The sequence below is a fragment of the Parasteatoda tepidariorum genome, chromosome 5, assembly GCF_982258835.1.
Source record: "Parasteatoda tepidariorum strain Cologne lab strain chromosome 5, Ptep-v5.0, whole genome shotgun sequence".
NCBI lineage: Eukaryota > Metazoa > Arthropoda > Arachnida > Araneae > Theridiidae > Parasteatoda > Parasteatoda tepidariorum.
Genome location: NC_141759.1, coordinates 110,806,936 through 110,829,004, shown reverse-complemented (window position 1 = coordinate 110,829,004; position 22,069 = coordinate 110,806,936). Strand labels below are relative to the sequence as shown.

Below are 22,069 nucleotides of genomic sequence, written 5' to 3'. Positions count from 1 at the left end.
AATGCTGTGTTCAGCCAAGGAATATGTTTACCTCGGACTTTCTAAGGTGGATCAGATCCCCCTTTTTGTTGTGGATTTTCTTGCGGTCAGCGGCGTCCTGGACCGTATCAGACATATGGTCAGATTTATTTATTTTTTATTTTATTGAAATTACATACATTTGCTGACTTGTGTGCTCAATATAGGCTTATAAGTCATTGTCAAGTAGAAAATACAGATAGAACAATTCAGAGAAAGACATCACAAAGAATACATCCAGGGTTACGGCGGGATTCGAACCAGCTACCTCCACGCTTAACAGAGCGTTTGGACCAGCGATACCGCTCGGCCAGGGAGGCCCCAGTCAGATTTAGAGGACATCTATTGAGGCTTAACATGCAAGACAAGGTACGAGACTACTACTTGTTGAGTCTATGCAACGTGAAGTTACTGCACTTAGTAGATCTAGATATCATTTTTGTCACCTCAAACATTTAATCGTTTCATTTGTATATTTCAGTGCCTTCTTCTGTGTCGAAGCACGGAATGAATAAGAGAAGCATGAAATTTCGAATATGTTACAAAAAAAAGGGGTATGAGAAACGGGTACAAGGACTAGAAATAACATACCCATTTGTCAATCCTTTTTATTTTGTTTCTTTTGCATCTATGCGTTTCATTCTGTGTTTTGACATGGAAGAACGTACTTAATTATACAATCGAAACGATTGTATGTCTATTTATACGACATGAGTTGTGCTCTTTTTCCCATTTTTTTTAAACTTGTGTGCAGCAGAAATCTTTGTTTATTTGGAATTGGATCAATTGAAAAAATGAATCATACTAATGGTGGAAGACTCATTTAGGACTCTTTATTGTAAAACACTAAAGCTCTAAATGTATATATTTTTATTTTATTCATTTATTTGAAGCTTTAAAAAAAAACACTATTATTGATGTTTGCGTTCTAAGATACAATCTTAATGATTCGGCCCGCACACCTTAAATAAATTAATTATCAGTGTCATTTATTAAATAAGTTTCGAAATCGGACCCAAGACGTTCTTTTTTCTCTAAATTAAATTACTTTTTTTCTTCGGAGAAAAGAGATTGGATTGGAATATCGATCTTTAAAATATAATGAGGTCAAGATTCCAAAATATCTAGAAAAGATGATCATGTTAGGTAGGACCCTATTTTTCAAATATATAAGTCCTCTCTAGGTGTGTGGAAAATATGAGCTTCATAGTTGGGCCCGGACAACTATAGTCTTTCGTGTTATTCTTTCTTATTAATTTCCTTTTCTCTGAAACGCTGAACTGCAGTAAGATTTGTAATAATGCTATTGTTATAGGAAAAAAATATTCCGTAAAGAGATTCCTGGTTATTTAATTCTAATTTCCTCAAATTCATTAAAATGTCATTTCAGAAGCTTTTCTAGTCACAATCGAAACTATAATTCGTTCACCAGGAGTTGACACTTGCTCCACCTCCTCGGACGCAGAGTTCATTTCAGCGAGGGAATAAAGAGGAGAAACATCTCCGCGCTTGAAATTGAGAGAACCCTTAGGGCGTGTCAAACACAAGCAGGGACTTCTTTTTCAATCACTTACTTCGTTTTATCATCCGCTATTATACCTTTCGTTTCTCTAGCTAATTAAATATATTTTAAATTTAAAAACGGCTGTTTTCCCAGCAAAATGTCTCAAAAAGGACAAACTATTCACTCAAAAGAGAGAAATATCGTAAAAAATGGCGTAAAATGCCATCAAATTTATAAAATATTTAATATTGAAAAGTGCAGATAAAATTTGCGAAATAAATATTTTTGCCATTCGATCACCAAAATAGCAACCTTGTTCAGGATTTGCTCACAACCTTCTCCAAAAAACAGCGAAATAGTATCGTATCGTCGCATACCACGTGATGAAAGCGGAGCCAAGTGCTGGTGAACGAGCTATATATATTTTCTCGCACAACAGAATGTGCCCTCTTTATAGCTATTAAATATTATTTCTAATTTATTGATATATCTACCTAAAACTATCTTTATTTCACTGAGACATCTGTTATCTCTATTGAGAAATCTATTTTATTGAGATATCTGTTAAAAACTACCTCTATTGAGATAGCTATCTATTTTATTGAGAAAAAACATGAAAGAAAAGAGTGATTACCTTATAGGAAAAAGATTTGTTGAATGCTAGGAGGAAGATGGTTGTTCCTTTTTTGCACTGAATGATATTACTGATCGGATACCTTTTACGGAAGTCTAGTGAGAAAAAAAGAATGGAGTTAAATAATATGTATAATATATTCTCAAGATTTTTGTTTAATCTTGAAAGTATGCGCATTAGAATTGATATATATGAAGGGAAAAACAAAAATATTATTAAAATCTCACAAATTACTTGTGAGAAAGACGGAATGAAAGATACAAAAAACGATATGGTGGAAATTGAAGGTATTCTAATGATCGTATCTAAATTCCTTTCTGTTTTCTCCAGCAATCAAACCCTGAGGGCTCAAGGGGCAGAGCGTTCGCCTTTTAATGGGGTGAACCGGGTTCGAATCCCAGCAATGACTGGTCGATGCGAATTCAGCATCCGGCCAGCACCGACCACTGTGCTAACATAAAATATCCTGAGTGGTAGACGGATCAAGGGTTAGAGTCTCCTTGCAGTCAGGCTAACCGTGGAACGTTTTCGTGGTTTTTCTCGCCGTGTAACGCAAATGCGGGGGTTAGTTCCATCATAAAGTTTTCCACAAAGGTCTCCCAATATTTGATCCAGGATTTCTCTTATGTTCTCGATTGGGTTCAAAATTACCGGGCTACGGCGTTGAACATCAGTAGTCGTAAGCCCAAAAATATTGGGTCAACGACGGTTATGAAATTAAATCAAACAAGTTTTGATATTTTCAGTTCGGCCTTGCTATGATGATTTGTCAGATTTTTATAACATTTTGTTTGTCTTTAGATTAAATACTAAGCTAATACTCTCAATATGTAAACTTTTATTTATTCTGAAAATACGTATTAAAAGTTGTCATTACAAAATACCCTGCATAAATATACAGAGGCGCCCTTAATATAGTTTTTTTTTTTTAGAATCTTTGTCATCCAATCAAACAATACAATGCACAATGGGGGTTGTAAATGTTTAGCGTGATAGTAAAAGTGATAGATTTATTTTATTCCAACATATTTTTGCAGAGGTAGAAAAGTAAAGTTTTTGAGCGAACAATCCCATAAACCTAGCATTTTTGTATTCTTTTTTTTAAATGTTGAATGAATGCCTTTCTTCTATTTTGCGTACATATGGACAAATATTGATTATGTTTACTTCGATTCATTTTCAGGAACTTAAAAAAAAAAAAAACGATATTCAACTTATAAAAGTGTAATTGAAAAATAGGCGAAAATCATTCAAAAGAATATACATCTGATTAACATTTTTTAACAAAAAGCAAACGATTTTAAATCAAACGCGAACCACAGCTGATGTCATTGCCATGCGATCGTCAGCACATTTTGTTGCAAGATTAAATTTCATTAATTTGTTTTAAATCTGTTGAAACGGATTATTCATTCTTTTTCTTTATTAAAACTTTGTTCTATTATTCATTAAAAGTTATTTGTGGGCTGTTGATTTTTGATGATGTTTAGTTACTTAATTGTAATATGTCTCATTTGGTGAAAAAAGATACTCATATGATAATTATAGCAACGATGATGTCACCAAAAATCGAATATTTCATAAAAGTGATCTCTATTAATGAATGTTACATTTAAACTAGACGAATTTTTTATCCTTCTATGGTTTGTTAATAGCCATAGCATTTTTTTTTCTTTCGAAAAGTGTTCTGTATGCCAAGCTTTTGATTTTAAGAAGTTTTGAGCTTTCATAGTGGTTGTTTCAAAAGCAAAAAGTTATTTCGTAACATGGTAAGTTCCGTTTTATTCATGTGACGCAACAGAAAGTGTAAAATCCTATGAAATGGGGCGAGTCCTATTTATTTTGTTTTTCTTTTGCATGTAAGCAAGTTCTTGTATTAACGAATAAATTTGTATTAGTGTCTTAAGATTAATGATTGAAGAAAAATTTTATGATTTTGGTTCACTTTCGATTTTAAGTCAATTTAATTTCTTTGTTTAAAGGTTCTTTCGTTTTCAAATACTTATTGGAGGCTTATTTTCGATTATCAAGTCAACGTTAATTCATTTTAATCACATTTGTTTTTTAGTTTTTTCTTCAATTTCATAATAATGTACCCCCAATCAATAATATTTTTTAGGATTTCTATTTTCCAATTTAGATTGATTTTCCACTTTTGATCACGATATTTGAGAGAATGATTTGCCCAGTACACTTGGTGGTGTAAATGAAAACAATAACTGGAGAAGGAGACGTAACTTTGAACTCTACAAGATTTATAAACAACACGATATTATTAAATAGATAAAAATAAATAGAATGAATTGGATAGCCCTCGTGATTCGAATGAGTGAAGACAATACAGTAAAAATACACTTCTTTTTAAACCCACTGGAAAAAGAAAGAGGGGAAGGCCGCGGTTGAGATGGGCTGACTCGGTTGAGTCTGATTTTCTTACGATTAATGAAAAGAAATGAAGATCAAATATAAATTGGAAGTCATCATTGGGAAATATTCAGAGGAAGGTATTGGCCCACATTGGACTGTCTGATGATGATGATGATTAACATTTTTGCACAGTTAAAGAAATTAAAATCTTTCAAATTCTGTTTTAATTCAAAATCTTGATTTTTTAACATCAAATGTGCTCTGGGTAATTCCAAAATTATTGTAATGGTTCAATTTACAATTATCCCTATACACAATGATTTATGAATAAATAAATGTTAGCATTATCATTTCTGATTTTTTTTAATGAACTATGCTCATTAATATGCAGTTATTGAAATTGTGATTGTAGTTAATAATGGGACATCACCAAAGGCGGCCTTATTATATCGACGTCATATGAGTCTCCGTGATGGGCGCATTTTTGTAGTAATCTGATAACAGTGCTATCTGGGACATGTTCCTGCTTCTAGCCAATCATAATCGCGGTAGGGAACAGCAAGTGAGGGATTAAAATCGTCAAAAACCATTTTATGTCTAGTCTTTGATCCACTTTTAAGCTTTATCAAACCTTCAACTTTTAAATAGCATCTTAGGGGATATTTCCGTATCGTGATCTGTTGCGCTAACTGCAACCGCCAAGGTGCCAAATAGATTTTAAACTTGCAAATTTTTGTTTAAAAAATATGTAGATGTTTGTCCGGGTGTGGGTATGAGTTAGTCCCTTTCTGTGATGTTTTTTTCTTTTTCCTTTCTTCCTTTTTTAGTTTCTCGCGGGCCTCTGCCCGGAAGTTCCTATGGCTTGGCAATTATTCTGCCACAGATCACGATACGGAAATCTCCCCGACTTTTTTTTTTTTTATTGAGCTCTGTAATGATTGGGTTTATTTTAAAAAAAGTTTTTATTCGGTCTCACTGGAATGGCAACGCTTAAGAATAAAGCGTTCACGAAACAGCACGTTTTTGACATGAAGGATCCACAATTTTGTGATCAGAATTAGATCTGATGCAGGATGAACTTCAAACCGCCACTGTTCAAGATCCCAGTCTTTCACGATGGCGTGACAGTTCCTGCCTTATCTACCGAACCATCACGTACATATTTTTTATACGTAATTTTTTCAAGGGGTCTAAAAATATATATTAACGGTGGTCATTGCAAAACACCCTATACATTAGGCGTTAAGTTTGAAAACTATATCAATCGTTTTTCAGAAATTTTGCAGTAGGGTGGCAAAAGTGGTTACTTTGGGAATATTCCGTTGTCCATTTTCGCCAAATCCGATATTATCGCCAAAAAATGTAGCTTCTGGGACAATAACTGAAAATTTTATCCTATTTACTGTGTAATCCTTGACTACGCAAATTAGATTTTTTTAGCGTGTTAAAATATACTGTTTCCACCCATTGGCCAAATGGGTCTTGTTTTGGGTTTTATGGCGTGCGCGCCTTATTTTGGACGTCATCACACTTTTGAACTGTGTTGAAGAGTAATTGTAAACAGTGTTCATGCATCGTCATTGCATGCGTTGCTATGGAGACAGCTGCTGTTTTTTCTTTTCACTAGCAGGCATTTTTAATGTATTTACATAATAATAATTTGAAGTATTTTTATATTCTCTTTATTATAAATTTATAATGACTGGCGGTGATTTTAATATAAATATGAATACTGAAGAGGGAAAAGTATTTTGTGACGTCTTGAAACGCGTACGTAAGGCAGGATTTTAAAACATCAATGGAGGCAGCAACCCATGATGGTTTGAAATGTTGTGGCGTTTAACAGAGTCAATCTAGAAAGAAAAAGCATTTGGACAATGGATAACCAGTGATAAAGCGATCACAATTTTTTTTCAATCTGTTATGTATGTTTTCTTTTTTTACTTCGTTGCAAAATGATTCGAATTTTTTATTTGTCTAGCACCAAGAGAGAGAGAGCAGTTTGTTTGCACTTTAAAAGCTATCAAGGATTTTTGGCCTCCGAAATGATTAATAATAATATTTATGGTTAGATTCAAGAATAATTCAATGTGTAATTATAAAAAAATAGAGGTTTTTACTTTGTTTTGATTATTTTTCATTACACTTTTTTACTTCGCATTTTTAAACTTACATTGTTATTATTATTATTTGATAAATATAATGTGTTTAGAATGTTTATTTTGGAAATTGCTTTTCATTATGATGGTGCCTAAAGATTTACGCATTTACAGGTCGACGAGATAATCCGAAAAAGTCATAAATCAAGGTGATCCAGGCTAGAATTGATTGATTGATTCGTATATAGCTGACTTAAAATTTTACTAGTGTGAAATTTTACTAAGGTGTTTAAATTTTACACCTTATTTAAGACGGTTCCTCGATTCTAAATAATCTAAGTAAAATAATCTTCGTTCGATTTTAGCATTATACCCGATTTATAACACCCTTGTATTTCTTTAAATCGACTAATAACGTTTATGTTCAATGAAATTATTGCAGAAAAGTACGTGCCCCAAGTGCTTAGTACTTTAGTTTTTAAGTTGAGAGAAATTTATAATTGTTTAAATTCTTTTTTTTTTTCCATTTATAGTTGCAATTGGAAATGTGTAAAGAATATTTACAAAATTTTTATTTTAAAAATAGCAACTGGAAGTGTTTATAAAGAGTTCAAGATGAGAAATTTAAGAAAATTGATTTTTTTTTTCGTTTATAGTTGCAATTGAAAATGTGTAAAGCAATGACATGTTCAAGAATATTTTATAAAACTTTTATACTAAAAATAGCAACTGGAAAAGTTTAAAAAGCTTAAGAATAATTGACAGCGTATTTAGTCATTAGAAAGCTCTAATATATTTACCTTCTTCTTCATTCCATTCAAATATTCTTTATACATTTCGGATCTCAGATATCGAGAGTATTTATCATCCTTCATTAATTGATACAAATGAGCCTGGAAAACAACAATAAAAAGAGATTATTTATGTCACTCCATTACACAGAAATAAAATGTTCTTTTTACTCACAGCGGCTTCTTCGAATGTCCACCTGTCGGGATTCTCGATGTTCTTTTTGGTAATCTCATAGCTCTTAGAATCGATATTAATCGCTTCTTTAGCATCTATCTCCAAATACAGACTGAAAAAAAGAACAAACATTTCATACTATTTAAAAGCGTTCTCAGAAGCTCTTTTGCCAAAATGAATAAACAAATAAATTAAATTAAATAAATAAATAAACTAAATAAATAAATTAACTAAATAAATAAATTAAATTAAATAAAATAAATAGAAAAGAATTCTAAAACAGTTATAAGATAATTGTAGTCACTACAATTAAAAAAAAGTAATTGTGGTGGTAGTTAAACTACATTTGTAACAAAGTAGTTGTTGTAGTAAACGACGAAGATAATGTAGTTTTTCCAACTACTGGTTCAGACTAATTGTAACAAATACACAAAAAATAGCTTATTATTCCGGATGTATAACAGTTTAAAAATGGGAGAAAAAAAACTTTACCAAACAGTCATGACTAACTATTACAAATATCAGGGGTCTGTCCAGACATTTTGTGAAAGGTCCGTTTTTCGTGAAATTGTGAAAAAATTACTCACATTCTTTCAACCAGGGTCCGCTTTTATGAATTTGTGCAAATAGGGTCCGTTATTGCAAAAACAAATTTTTTTTCAAGGAGTTTTTAAATTGTAAAGACATACAAGATTATGCTCAACACTGTAAAATTATAATTTAAAAAATTAAATTTTAAAAAATAAACAATTGCTGTTTCTAAATTAGAGATGCAACATGCAAATATTTGGTATTTAGCCTATACTGCTCAACGCAGAATATTCATTTCGGACGAATAATGGAAGAATCGTCTGCCGAAGACAAAACTTAATTCGTTTTCATCCATCTTTCTTGTTTTCTGCCCTGGAAAGGGTTTATTCGATTAGCAAAATAATAATGAAGATAAACAAATTTGTGAAGGGTCTGATTAAGAGATAAATTATTTTGTGAAGGGTCCGTTTTTAAGTTAAAATATTTTGTGAAGGGTCCGTTTTTATGAAAAGATATTTTGTGAAGGGTCCGTTAACGGACCCAAATTTCTCCTAAACAGACCCCTGAATACACGCACAAACTATTATTCATTAAAAAGTGTTATTAACTAACAACCTTATTCAACAACATCATAATTACAATATATTTAATAGATTACAATTAATATAGAGGTAAATACAATAATTACACACAACACAATAATTACACATTAGAAAAATGTATTCATAAAATAATAATTTCTACATTTTCCCATACATAATAAGTTTAAACACACTCACATAATTTATTCTAATGTAGGCAAATTTTTAAGCCTAAAAATATTTATATAATATTTTCAACAAACATGTCATCTCTTAATCGCTCTCATAAAGGATAATCAGCTAGCAGGAGAGATAGATAAGTTCAGAAAAGTTACTAAAAATATATTTGATGGTATAACGAGAATGTGCGAAATAAATTATTTTTCCGTCGAGTAAGAAAACATTTATTCTGTTGAAAAGTTTAAATTTAGAAATAATAATATCGGATCATTGTAAATATTGCTTTACATTTACAGTCTATTGAATGATTTCGCCTTTGGAAAACTGCAAAAATTTCTAAAAGGCGAGATATTTTTTTATACTAGAGCAGGGATGGGGAAACTACGGCCCGCGGGCCAACTGTGGCCCGCCGGAAGATTTTATCCGGCCCGCGGACAGAATTTTAACTAGCCGATCTGTGGCGAATATATCTACTTTGTTTAAAGCTATTTTTGTTCTTTCTTTTTTAACAAAGTACTGATGACCTTTCCACTTTCTCTATTTTTGTTCTACAAAACATAAATTAATTAAAATAGTTAGCACAAACAGCTTTAACTGGTAAAATGTTGAAAGCAAAAGTTCTTTATAGAATAGCTGTAGATTAGCTCCAACTAGTATTTGTCTTTCTCGAGGAGCAGACATATGGAATCTAATATAGGTGAATTGTACTTCATATGAGGCTGACTACGCGTTTCAAGTTCCAACGAACGGATTTTTCTGCCGGCTCGAGCTCTAACTTAATTTACTGCGTATGGAAAGGTATGTATGAAAATGTATAAAATGGCTACTGCCTTTTTGAGTTATTTGTAAACATTTTTCATCCCAAAATGGCAACTAAAAATCGCAAAGTTGATGTAGAGTGACATGCACTCAATGATGAATTGACTTTATTTTATTTCAGAAGTTTTTACTCGGCCCACCAAACTTTTTTTTCTAGATTTTTGGTCCACGACCAAAAAAGTTTGCCCATCCCTGTACCAGAGCATAGCTGAACTCATGGAAACGGGATAAATCGTCATTAGCACACAAGGAAAATTAATGAATGGCTAAATATCTTTTCATTAAAGCACTCTAGATGACGAGAATGGGCATTTCTGGCAAGGTTAATTAGGTCTTCGACCCCCCCCCCAAGTATGGGTATGCGGGAAAAATTTTCAACTTGTCGCCGTGACAGTCTCCCGCACAGCCGGAGGTGGACAGAGAGTATCTGTCACACGCACTGGCCGAGAGGCCCGGCGAAGCCCCTCCGTGTCATTTATTTAAAAACAAGAAAAAAACATAGTACTATTTTGGCAACAACACGGAGGTAATCGGACAAAAATACAAAAGTAACAAATTCACCTCTATAATTAAACGTTTTACATGTATAATAGTTGTGATTATTCCGACTATTAACAAACAGGTGAAGTTAAACACCTAGATTGATGTTTACAGTAAAATATATGAAAAATTCAAGAAAAAAAATTAAATTAAAGTTTATAAATTGGCAGATAATAAAAAATAAAGTTTATAAATATTTGAAATTTATTAAAATTAACGATATCTACCATGTGAGAGCTGTCAAATTATAATGGAATTTGTACAAGCTTCATGAAAAATATTTTTGGTCTAACTTCATGACCGAAAACTGGTGGTTTAAAAATTTAAAGTTTAAAATACAGGAAAAATAATAAAAAGATTATAAGGGACATTTACATTACATTCATTTACATTTCTGGTAAATGAAATAGAGCTGCATTTCGAAAGAAGAGATAGCACACTGTGAAAATTGGTTGAAAACGTGCTATTTTGTCTTTAGCAAACTGAAAACTTTTAAAAGGAGAGATGTCTTGTCATTTTGACTCTTAAGAAAATTTGTAGAGGACGAGATATCTCGTCATTAGTGCACTGGGAAAATTTATAGAGGACAAGATATCCCATCTTCAGCTTAGGGCAAGATACCCCTTCTTAGAGATATGTTGTCCTATAAAAATTCGTTTAGGTTCAGTTTCCTCCTATAGCAAGGAATGGATTGAGAAGAAATAAAACAAAATAAATATTTACTTCCATATTTCTTGTACTTTGAGTGGAATGTCTTTTGAATGCACTTGTTTTAGCTCTTGGACAGCATCCCAAAACCTTTCAAAATACAAATGCAATTAAAAATAAAGCAAACACAAATAGAGTAATAATAAACTTTAAATCCTCGCGTATGAGGGAAAAAACAACATTTAGGGGCACAACTGCATAAGTTCACGAAACGGGTTTGCAACATCCTTGCCTCCCAACCCCTAAAAGTTTTCTTTTTCTAATTTATTGTTGCTTAGCTCTCTATTTTTACACTATTGATATACAGTACTGTACAATATTATTTTATTTTATTACCAGTCATTGAACAGCCGACCCAATTTTTGGGTTTACGACTACCATTGTTCAACCACGTAGCCTTGTCATTTTGAACCCAATCCAGAAGACAAGGGAACTCTTGGATCGCGAATTGGGAGAAATTTTCCTACGTGGAGGACCTTTTTGATGGAACTAACCTGCATTTGTGTTACATTGTGAAGACCACGAGAACCTCCCACGGATAGCCTATCGACAAGGGGACTCTAACCCATGATTCATCTACCACTGAGGATTATTTACGTCAGCACCGTGGTCGGTGCGAACCAGATGCGGAATTCGAATCAATATACAGTATTTCAACATGGGCCTAAGTACCCTACCAGAGGAAATAATTATAGGGCTAATAGGGGGCCCACAATGTGGCTCTATAGCTTACTATGTATGTATATATATACTATATATGATATCGTTAAAATGGGGAAATTCGAAGTCAATCTTACATATTATAACTCCTCTCAATATTGACCCATAATATTAAAACTGGATCGCTGGGATCGAAATCGGGTCATCTCATTGGGAGGCTAGCGCTCTATCCCCTGAGCCACCACGGCTCATCCTATCTGTTATAGAAATAAAACATTGTTAATGATGGAAATCGGTGCATGTACTTACTTGAGGTTTTCCGCACTGAATTCTTTTTCGAGGAACTTGTAGAATTGCTCTTTCCCTGCCGGATCCTTGAGGAGTTCCTTCAGAGAGAAGGCCCATCTCCTCACACGTCTCGCTGGAATGTCTTTTCTAAAAAACAACATGCAAATTATTCAAGGGCTGAAGCGGTACCGTTAGAGAAAGGTCTTATATTACAAGGTCAATGATTTTCGCAAATAAAAAAGGGGGAGACTCATAGGATTCATCTTCCAAGCAGGCTTTGCCATAAGTGTGTTAAAAATACTGGAGTAAAAATTCCTCTTGCCATAAAGTATGTCCGGCAGATCGTAAAAACACGGTTCCCCGTAGAACAGGCATCACTGGCTACGGTCAGTAAGCGGGTGGGGTGTCAGCCTGTGTAGGGACCGAGGGTGCGTGGTATCGGTTTTCATTAAACTGTTCAACCATAAAGTGCTTTACGTCGCAAGAAAGTCGTCGGACTACCAAAGCAGGGGAGCCATCCCCTCTGCAGAGGATCAAAATTGTGATGGAATGTCTTCAGATCCTCCTCAGGGATGTTTCCCAGACCGTTACCCATTGTGAAGCTCTACTGCGACGTAAATAAAGCATTTTTATTAAATATTTTGTTCGCTGTGACATTTAAAACCAATAATCTTCTCAGCGGTCAGTAATAGGGACGTATATTTTCTCTACGGAGGACCGGGGGGGGAGAGTAAGGGATCATTTGGTAGCAGTTTTCACCAGGGAAATGTTGAACTTCAACCGAAATAGAGACGTTTATTAATTTATTTTTTTAAAATTTAGTCACAGTAAAATTATCTATTTTTTTTTAATAGTGAATTTCATTACATAAATATTGAGTGAAAAATTGTATTCTTAGAAGGATCTGTGTCTCGTAATTTATAAATGTGATGTTTTGGTGTTTCTCTAGTGACAAAAAAAGCACACTACTCACAAATTTTCGTAATGTCCCCACCGGTACTTGTACTGTAAGAGGGAATCTGTATGAAAGATCAATCCTATGAGGCAATGGCTTCATTTGCGATTATCGCGGAAACCATTGACCCTAGACTGGTTTGTTACACCATTGACATTATTGCTCTCCAAGACAAGACCTTTCAAAAGATACCACTTTAATCAAAATCCATGAACTAGGAGTACTTCCTTAGTAAGTCCCAGATAATATTTTATGATTTCACAATATTAGTGATTTACAATATTTTTCGAATAAGAATTTCCAGTCACTGCACTGGAAAGGGTTAAAAAGCTACAACTACACTTGTGGGGCGAGTGTTATCGACAATCTCAACATTCATCTATGAAAAGGTACCCTTGACATAGACACACTACAGTACTCCCCCACCAGAATTATATCTGTGATGGAATTCGATGAACGGGTACCACTAGTTTATTCATTGCTGTTTTGTGAGAAGCCGGGAGAGCTGTATTAACATCACCGTACTTTTAAATGGTGATCGCGAGAGCTGTCTTAAGATCACGGTCGTTGTCGCACCTGTGTTGCCATTAGCAGTCGAGTGTATAAGTTGTGTGTGATCGAGATTGAGTAGCAACAGAGTGAGGAGGTGGATAATGTCGGAGTCACAGATAGCCAATAAACTGTTGAATGTGAACCATACATCGAAGTAGGTGTGTTGAAATCGAAGTGGGAGTTTCTGTCAAGATAGGCGTGTTCACATCACGTCCGAAGGTCCCCACTGTGGGGCATCGACAATGCCATCTATGAAAAGGTACCCCTTTTTAAAATCGAGTTAACATGCCTTCCATACTAGTGAATTAGAATTGTATTTTTGTAGTGGTAGACACACAACAACACTATTTCGTCTTTATTCTCGTTTTCAAAGAAATAACCTTTTCGTTGTTATCACTAATATAAATAATTCAGAACATATCTATTCAGTATTGTAATTACTCAATGAAATAAAAGTATTGAAGCTCTTGCTAGAGCGACACATTTTAGCATTAAACTTTTGCCTTCCATTTCTTTAAATTTTAATCGATAGCAGCTGAATTATATTTTTGAAAAACTGTTGCATAACCTGCATTTTAGAGACCTGAATCTATCACCACAGGAAATGTATTAAATGCAGGATTCTAATAATCCGACTTGTAGTGAGCTTACATCGTCAAGCAGGGTGCGTAGCCAGATTTTTCAACAAAAATAAACACCTTTTAAGTACTTTTTAAGCACTCAAAAATATTTTTAATCACTTTCCAAAAACAAAAATCATAATTAGGTTCAATGCAGTAAAAAACAAATTTCTTTTTTCGTTTAAAGTTCTCAATTTGTAAATATGAAATCAATAAAATTCTAAAACAATCACATAATCATGATAAAATAATCGGTTTTGATAAATATTGCAAAGAAAATTGTGAAAATCATGAATTTTTTTGGTAATTTAGAACGAGAATCTACACGGCAAAGAAAAAAAATCTCTTTTCAAACGATAGAAAATTAAGCACTTTTTTACAAACCCCGAATAAAAAATATTACCTTTAAGAGCTTTTAAAAAATGTAAATCAAAAATAAGCATTTTTTAAAAACGCTACCCAACCCGGTCAAAGCATGAGGAAATTTTCTTGATTTACCTACCACTTAAAACTAAGTAAATTTCTCATAGAGATTTTTTTATGTATAATTTTATTTACGAATTATAGAGGTGACCAAGTAAGTTTAAAAGTTATTTTTTAGGGAAGGAAGAAAAAAAACATGCTTACGTTTGTTTTTCTAACTCCCAGAATTCGACACTGTCGGAAATCCATGGATTGGAAGGTTCTGGAGGAACGAGGAAGGCGTCGTACTCCTGATATTGTTCGAAAAAATTGATATACCTGAAACAAAACAAAATCAATACTTATTCCAAAGATCAAACCTGCCAAAAGATTATGTTGTTACATAATCAGGAGCGTTGACTGAGTTTCATTCTCAGCCTTTTATTGCTAAGATGAGAAGAAAGCTGGGTAGAATACAAGAAAACTGGGAAGGATACAGTAGCCTCTGGCCCTCCATGGGGTGTCGCGCTACTGAAATTAGTTTAGGCATAATCCGGAATTAAATTGCTACTAGGAGGCTTCGCCCCGTGCTCGCTGGTACTCGCCAACCCCCGGAAATGCTTTCGCAGTTCATTTCGGATTGCTTCGCAATCCGATGCTCGCTCATTGGATACGTTCTTAACGTCTAGCTTTTGTATACTTTTTTGAACACTGAAGTTCCGAAAACTTTTCACTGTAGAAAATTCTAAACATGTGCATTTCAATATTAATTTGAAATTGCAAACAGTTCACATATTTTTCTTAATCACTCTATTCTAAATTTCAGTTGTTGAGAAAAATAACTGTTGTAAGTTTTGTTTTAAAGTCTTTCCCACCAGAGGGCTAAAACCATGTGTTGTAAAACAATATGAAATAGTACTGAACGCCGGATGAAAAGCATCGGCTTCGATGAAGATAATTTTGTGAGAATTTTTTTTGATAATTCGGTGAGAATTCACCCGATTAGACATATTATGCTCACTACGTGCTCTTGCGCGCCGAAGCCTATCAATTAAAACGTATTAGCGTTTTATATAACATGGATTAGCCATATGATGCTCACTACGTGCTCTTGCGCGCCGAAGCCTATCAATTGGGTATAATATGAAAAAAACACAACTACTTCGATTTAGTAGGAACAACATATGACGCAATGCTAAACGAATGGAATTTAGTTGTTGTTTACTTAGTTATTGTTATTAGTAGTTGTTGTTATTTGTTTTAGTTGTTGTTGTTTATTTAGTTTCAATAACTTTTCTTTATAATGCAATAAAATCTGGCGAGCAGCTATTTAAACGATCGAACACTTCGTTTGTTTATTTGTGGCTTGAAGTTAGGCTCGCAGAAAATGCCGTTCATGGGTTAAATTTAGTAGGAACAACACAACCTGTGACGTAGGCTATATTATACCCAATTAAAAATGAAAACTGTTGCCAGCGCGAGAAAAGAAATATCATCGGTTTTATTGATACATACATACGTAGACGTTTTATATAATATAGATGTTTAGTTACTATCTAAATTTTCATGACATACATCATATCATTCCGTTTAATTTTCGCAATGCCTGTTCCATTTTTTCCAAATTTTTACAAGTTTAAAAAAAAAGGTATTTGAACTTCAGTGGAAGAATAAAAAGTATTTTATTAACGATTGAACAAGAGATTATAAATAGAGAGTGTGAACTAATGGTAGGAATTAAATAAAAGCAGAGCTTCCTTGATAGATAAAAATACAACTCCAAAAATTGAATTGAATTTATTGAGCAATATAGTATTGCTCATTACTAAGGCCCGGATTTTGATGACATTTGCATTTTTATGCATTTTTGGACATTTTTTTGTCTTTTAGAGCATTTTTTTAGATTTATAGGGCATTTTTCTTTAAATTTTGGGGCGTATTTTGCATTTTCATGCATTTTTTAATGTTTTTTGTTAATTTTTTCCAATTTTTACTATTTTTTTTATCAATTTTCATTATTACACTGGCTTCCAAACAATGAAGAAAATCTATAGAATATTAACAGGTGAAACAAAATCTTTTCAAATTGAAGAAGAATTGTAAGTAAGTGAGATTTTATTTTTATTTTATAACCGTCGTTGAACAGCCGACCCAATTTCATGGGTTTACGACTACTTACGTTCAACTCCGTAGCCTTGTAATTTTGAACCAATCCAGAAGACAAGGAAACTCCTAGATCAGTACCCCCAGAGGTATTGATTTGTTGTGGGAACATGGAGGACTTTGAGACTCGACAGATTTAACGTGCATCAGTCCCCATTTACTACACGGGGAGTCTTCAGCCGGCGAGGATCGAACCCACGACCTCTCGGATATGGGCCCAGCGCCCTACCGACCAGGCTATCCCGGCCCCAAGTAAGTGAGATTTTATTTTATTTTATAACCGTCGTTGAACAGCCGACCCAATTTCATGGGTTTACGACTACTTACGTTCAGCTCCGTAGCCTTGTAATTTTGAACCAATCCAGAAGACAAGGAAACTCCTGGATCAGTACCCCCAGAGGTATTGATTTGTTGTGGGAACATGGAGGAATTTGTGACTCGACAGATTTAACGTGCATCAGTCACCATTTACTACACGGGGAGTCTTCGGCCGAAGTAAGTGAGATTGTCTTTTTCAAGTACGCACCTATAACATCAGTAGACGTTGAAAGAAGCTTCTGCAGGAATGAAAATTTACTTTCAGACAAGAGACGCTCGCTTACATTTCAAATTATCAAAAAACATTTAATAATCCAATGTAATTCTGATATTTAGTAATATGAGATGGAAGTTGTTATATCCATTAAAGTTTCTATACAAAATAAAAATATTTTGGTGTCAATATATTTTCCTTTTTTTGTTATTTTAGGATATAAAACATATTTTTTAAACTTTAATGAACGTAGAACAAGTATTGCATTGCTTTATATTTTTTAAATGACTCATAATAATTTTAAAAGACCGAAAAAATTTTTAATTCAATATTTTTACTTTATTTAAGGCATTTTTTGCGCAATTTTTGCATTTTAAGAGCATTTTTGGCCCTTTTTAAGGGCATTTTTTGCACTTTTTAAGGGCATTAGTTGAGATTTTTTAGGTCATCAAAATCCGGGCTCTACTCATTACCAACAATCGAGAGAGGAAATTGACATCACGTGTGTTCAAATAGTTCAAGTATATATTAACAATTTAATTAAAAAAAACTTACAAGTCTGCCACTTTCGACACTTTAACATTTCTTCGATTCAACCGATGCTTGAGGGATTGGATCTGGAGAAGAAAAAAACAAATTGAAATTAGAACCATTTTATGACAAACTGAGTATTTTCCGTATAAAAATTTGAATTCAATTACACAGTGTCAATTAATTATTTCTTTTATAAGTTAATGGTAAAATAAAACGAAAAACGATTTTATTTTAGATATATATCAGTTATGACTTCATTGAAAATGGGACAAAACTTTTTGAAATCAATGCTTAATTTTAGAATATATCTAAAATTAAGGTTACAAAGAAGTTTCAAGAAATTCGAATTCGCCAGACTAATTACATTACAGTTATATACGAGCTACACATTAAGATTATGGACTATAATATTATGGACTAAGCACAGTTAAATCATAGACTATATAATTTCAGCTAGACACGGAATGAACATTGAAATTATAGGATATAATCTTACAGACAGACATGGACTGTAAATTGATATAATGGACTGTAATACTACAGATAACTTCAGAGTACAATTGTTAACTGAAATATCACAAATATACACAGACTGCTGAGGAAAATAATATATTGTAATACAGATAGAAATGAGTGTATTATAGACTATAATATAACAGATAGACATGGACTGCAGAATGAGAAGCCAATCTTGCAGATAGACTAGGGCTACGGAGTGAAATTATAGACACAAACTGCAGAGAGAAACGGCAATCTTACTATAGAAATGAACTATAGAGTGAAAATATTAACTATATTATCATTAGACTTGGTCTACAAATCAATTTTATAGATATTAAGTTTATAGAGTATAATTTCTCTGCTATACATGGACTAAGTAGAATGAAATTATAAACTATGTAATTTCAGTTAGACTTAGAATGCACATTGAAATTATAGGCCGCAATCTTTTAGATATAATAGAGTATAGGCTATAATAGAGTATAGATATAATAGAATATAGGCTATAATATTTCACTTAGAATACTGGCTACACATTCATTTTACCACGTTTATATAAACTTGCCTTCGTGTATGTCTGTCCGGGTGGAATTTTGTAATCGATTTTAAACTAACTTCCCGACTAGCTACAAACTTCAAATTTGGCACATAGTTCAGAATTGGATGACAATGCATGAAAATGAAGAGAAAAAAGGCATACAAAGTAAAATAAAATTAAAATTAAAAAAAAATATTTTCGAGATTGTCTTTTGTTGTCTATTCCATTATTTCAAATTAGTATTAAATGTCAGGTGAAAAGATTTTTATTGTCGGAGTATTTTTATTGGCTGAAAAATCACGTGGTAGGATCCAGTTTTTCCTCATTCATTTCCAGATTGTTTTGGTTGTCATCAGCATAAAACTAATGAAAGTCGCAAAGGTATTGTTTTCCTATAAAGATTTTTGTAACCCTAATTTAAAATGAAAGTTCTATTATTTTAGTAGTGGTCTTGTAGTAGTCTTGACTACTCTTGACTAAGAAAAATAATCTAAATAAAAATTTATATTTTTAAAAACCACGTTTTTTGTAGTGAAGAATAATAATTGAAAAGTAATAATTTTTAAAAAATATTTAAAAAAAATTATAATTTAAAATAAAAAAAATTCAAAATAAAAAAAATCAAAATAAAAAATAATATTTTTAAAAACCACGTTTTTGTAGTGGAGAATAATAATTAAAAAAAATTGAAAAACGAAAAACGTGGGCCGCATGAAATACATAATAGTATATATACACATACATATACACATTTTCTTACTCATACACATGCACAGCCACATATACATCCACATACATATTCATGTACACAAACATATTCCACATCCACATTCAGATACAATTGCAGATATACATACACATATTCTCAAGAGCACACAAACACACACTAATATAACATTACTGTTATGTATTTCATGCGCCCCACGTTTTTCGTTTTTCAAATTTTTTTAATTATTATTCTCCACTACAAAAACGTGGTTTTTAAAAATATTATAGACATGAAGATTACAATTTTACAGTTATATATGGACTAGGCAGAAGAAAATCATAGAAGATAGAACATATGTATATATTTCCAATTGAGTTTTAAAGCTCAGTCAGGTATTATATTACAACATACTATAGTACCATGCCAAAGGAATTTGTTATAGACAAATTACGGGGCAAATAATGTGGCACACTATTTAAGTATGTATGTATATATGAGCAATTCCACAAATAAACGCCAATTAGGCGGCCAAAAAAAAAAAAAAAATTTGGGGGGGGGGGGGGCACATTATTTCTACATGAATTTTCTTCTTCTTTACACCCTAAAAAGGCAAGAAAAAATCGTGAACATGGAATTTTTTCTTTGTGACATACTTTAAATGTGACGTACTCTTTCTGGCATACTCAGATAAATCTGAGCCATTTATTCAGATAAAACGATTTTTACATAAATATAATATTATTATAATGTCTCTCTAACATGTATTTACAGAGATTTCGTACTATAAGATATATTTTAGTATAAAAAACAAAAATAAAAAAATTTAATCAAAGTTCCTAAATTGAGAAAATCGGGAAAAATTTAAAATTGGTATTTTGTCATTTAAAGTATGTCACAAAGAAAAAATTTCATGTTTAATATTTTTCTTGCTTTTTCAGGGTACAAAAAAAAAAGAAAATTCCTGTAGAAATAGCATGCCCCCCCCCAAAAAAAAAACAACATTTATTTTCTGTTTGGCCGCCTAATTTGCGTTTATTTGTAGAATTGCTCAAATCGTCGCTTTGAAACTAACCGTAGTAAATCGAAAAATGAGATATTTGGGTCATTTTGTGTAAAAAAAAAATCACCATTTTAGAGAAACAAAGTGTTATCTTCATAGTTCCATAAAATTAATTTAGAGAGCAGATAAATCGTTATCGCATTGGCGCGATCAGCATTAGAGCGGAAAGTTAGAAATTGCTCTCCTGAAAAACTTGCTTTTTTGAGTTACCACGGTTTAGTTTCAAAGCGACGATATGAGCAATTCTATAAATAAACGCCAATTTTTATACTAAAATATAATATTATAGTATGAAATCTCTATAAATACATTTTAAGAGTATAATAATATTATATTTATGTAAAAATCGTTTTATCTGAGTAAATGGCTCAGATTTATCTGAGTATGTCAGAAAGAGTATGTCACATTTAAAGTATGTCACAAAGAAAAAATTTCATGTTCACGATTTTTTCTTTCCTTTTTAGGGTTTAAAAAAGAAGAAAATTCATGTAGAAATAGTGTGCCCCCCAAAATTTTTTAAATTTTTTTTTGGCCGCCTAATTGGCGTTTACTTGTAGAATTGCTCATATTTCAAAGCGTAAAATAGCGTTAAAATGTAGAAATTGTAGCTTATAAACATATATGGCTCCATATCTCCCTATAATATAAAGCTATAAGATTCAATCTCGGTCAAGTATTATATCATGACATACTATAGTACCATAGAAAAGAAAATAATCATGTGCAAATTAGGGGGCCCACAATGTGGCATAATCTGTAAGCATGTATGCATATATTTCTAATTGCGTTTTAAAGCGCTAAAATGGTGAAATCGTTGCTGAAATACTGTATGTGTACATGGTCGCAAAACCCCCCGTTGTATTACCCAATGATTTCTTTCATTATACAGTTTTATAGATAGACGCGGATTTCAAAGTGCTATTGTAGACAATAATAATACAGAGACACATGGACTATAGAATAAAATTGTTGAATTATAATATTACAGAAACACGGATTGCACCGTGAAATACGAGTTATAGACTATATTATAGATAAACACGGATTGCACCGTGAAATGATAGACTATATTATAGATAGTCACAGATTGCACCGTGAAATAATAGACTATATTACAGATAGTCACAGATTGCACCGTGAAATAATAGACTATATTATAGTTAGGCACGGATTGCACCGTGAAATAATAGACTATATTATAGTTAGGCACGGATTGCACCGTGAAATAATAGACTATATTATAGTTAGGCACGGATTGCGCCGTGAAATAATAGACTATATTATAGTTAGGCACGGATTGCACCGTGAAATAATAGACTATATTATAGTTAGGCACGGATTGCACCGTGAAATAATAGACTATATTATAGTTAGGCACGGATTGCACCGTGAAATAATAGACTATATTATACATAAGCACGGATTGCACCGTGAAATAATAGACTATATTATAGTTAGGCACGGATTGCACCGTGAAATAATAGACTATATTAGAGATAGGCACGGATTGCACCGTGAAATAATAGATTATATTATACATAAGCACGGATTGCACCGTGAAATAATAGACTATATTATAGTTAGGCACGGATTGCACCGTGAAATAAT

The 22,069-nt window shown here is 32.7% G+C and overlaps 1 protein-coding gene across 3 annotated transcripts in view; it reads right to left on the bottom strand.

Annotated features, from left to right (window-relative positions):
• The window catches only part of LOC107439727 (Regulator of G-protein signaling 7), an 81,912-nt gene that overhangs the window by 4,460 nt on the left and 55,383 nt on the right, over nt 1-22,069 (bottom strand). For all 3 annotated transcript variants that reach the window (XM_043054088.3, XM_043054089.3, XM_071184730.2), the window contains 7 exons: nt 17,675-17,736; nt 14,650-14,763; nt 11,917-12,042; nt 10,963-11,037; nt 7,589-7,700; nt 7,423-7,515; nt 2,157-2,251 (listed from right to left, as the gene is read on the bottom strand). In XM_043054088.3, the coding sequence (XP_042910022.2) occupies nt 2,183-2,251; nt 7,423-7,515; nt 7,589-7,700; nt 10,963-11,037; nt 11,917-12,042; nt 14,650-14,763; nt 17,675-17,736 (651 nt within the window). In that variant the 3' untranslated portion in view covers nt 2,157-2,182. The remainder of the gene's footprint in view (nt 1-2,156; nt 2,252-7,422; nt 7,516-7,588; nt 7,701-10,962; nt 11,038-11,916; nt 12,043-14,649; nt 14,764-17,674; nt 17,737-22,069) is intronic.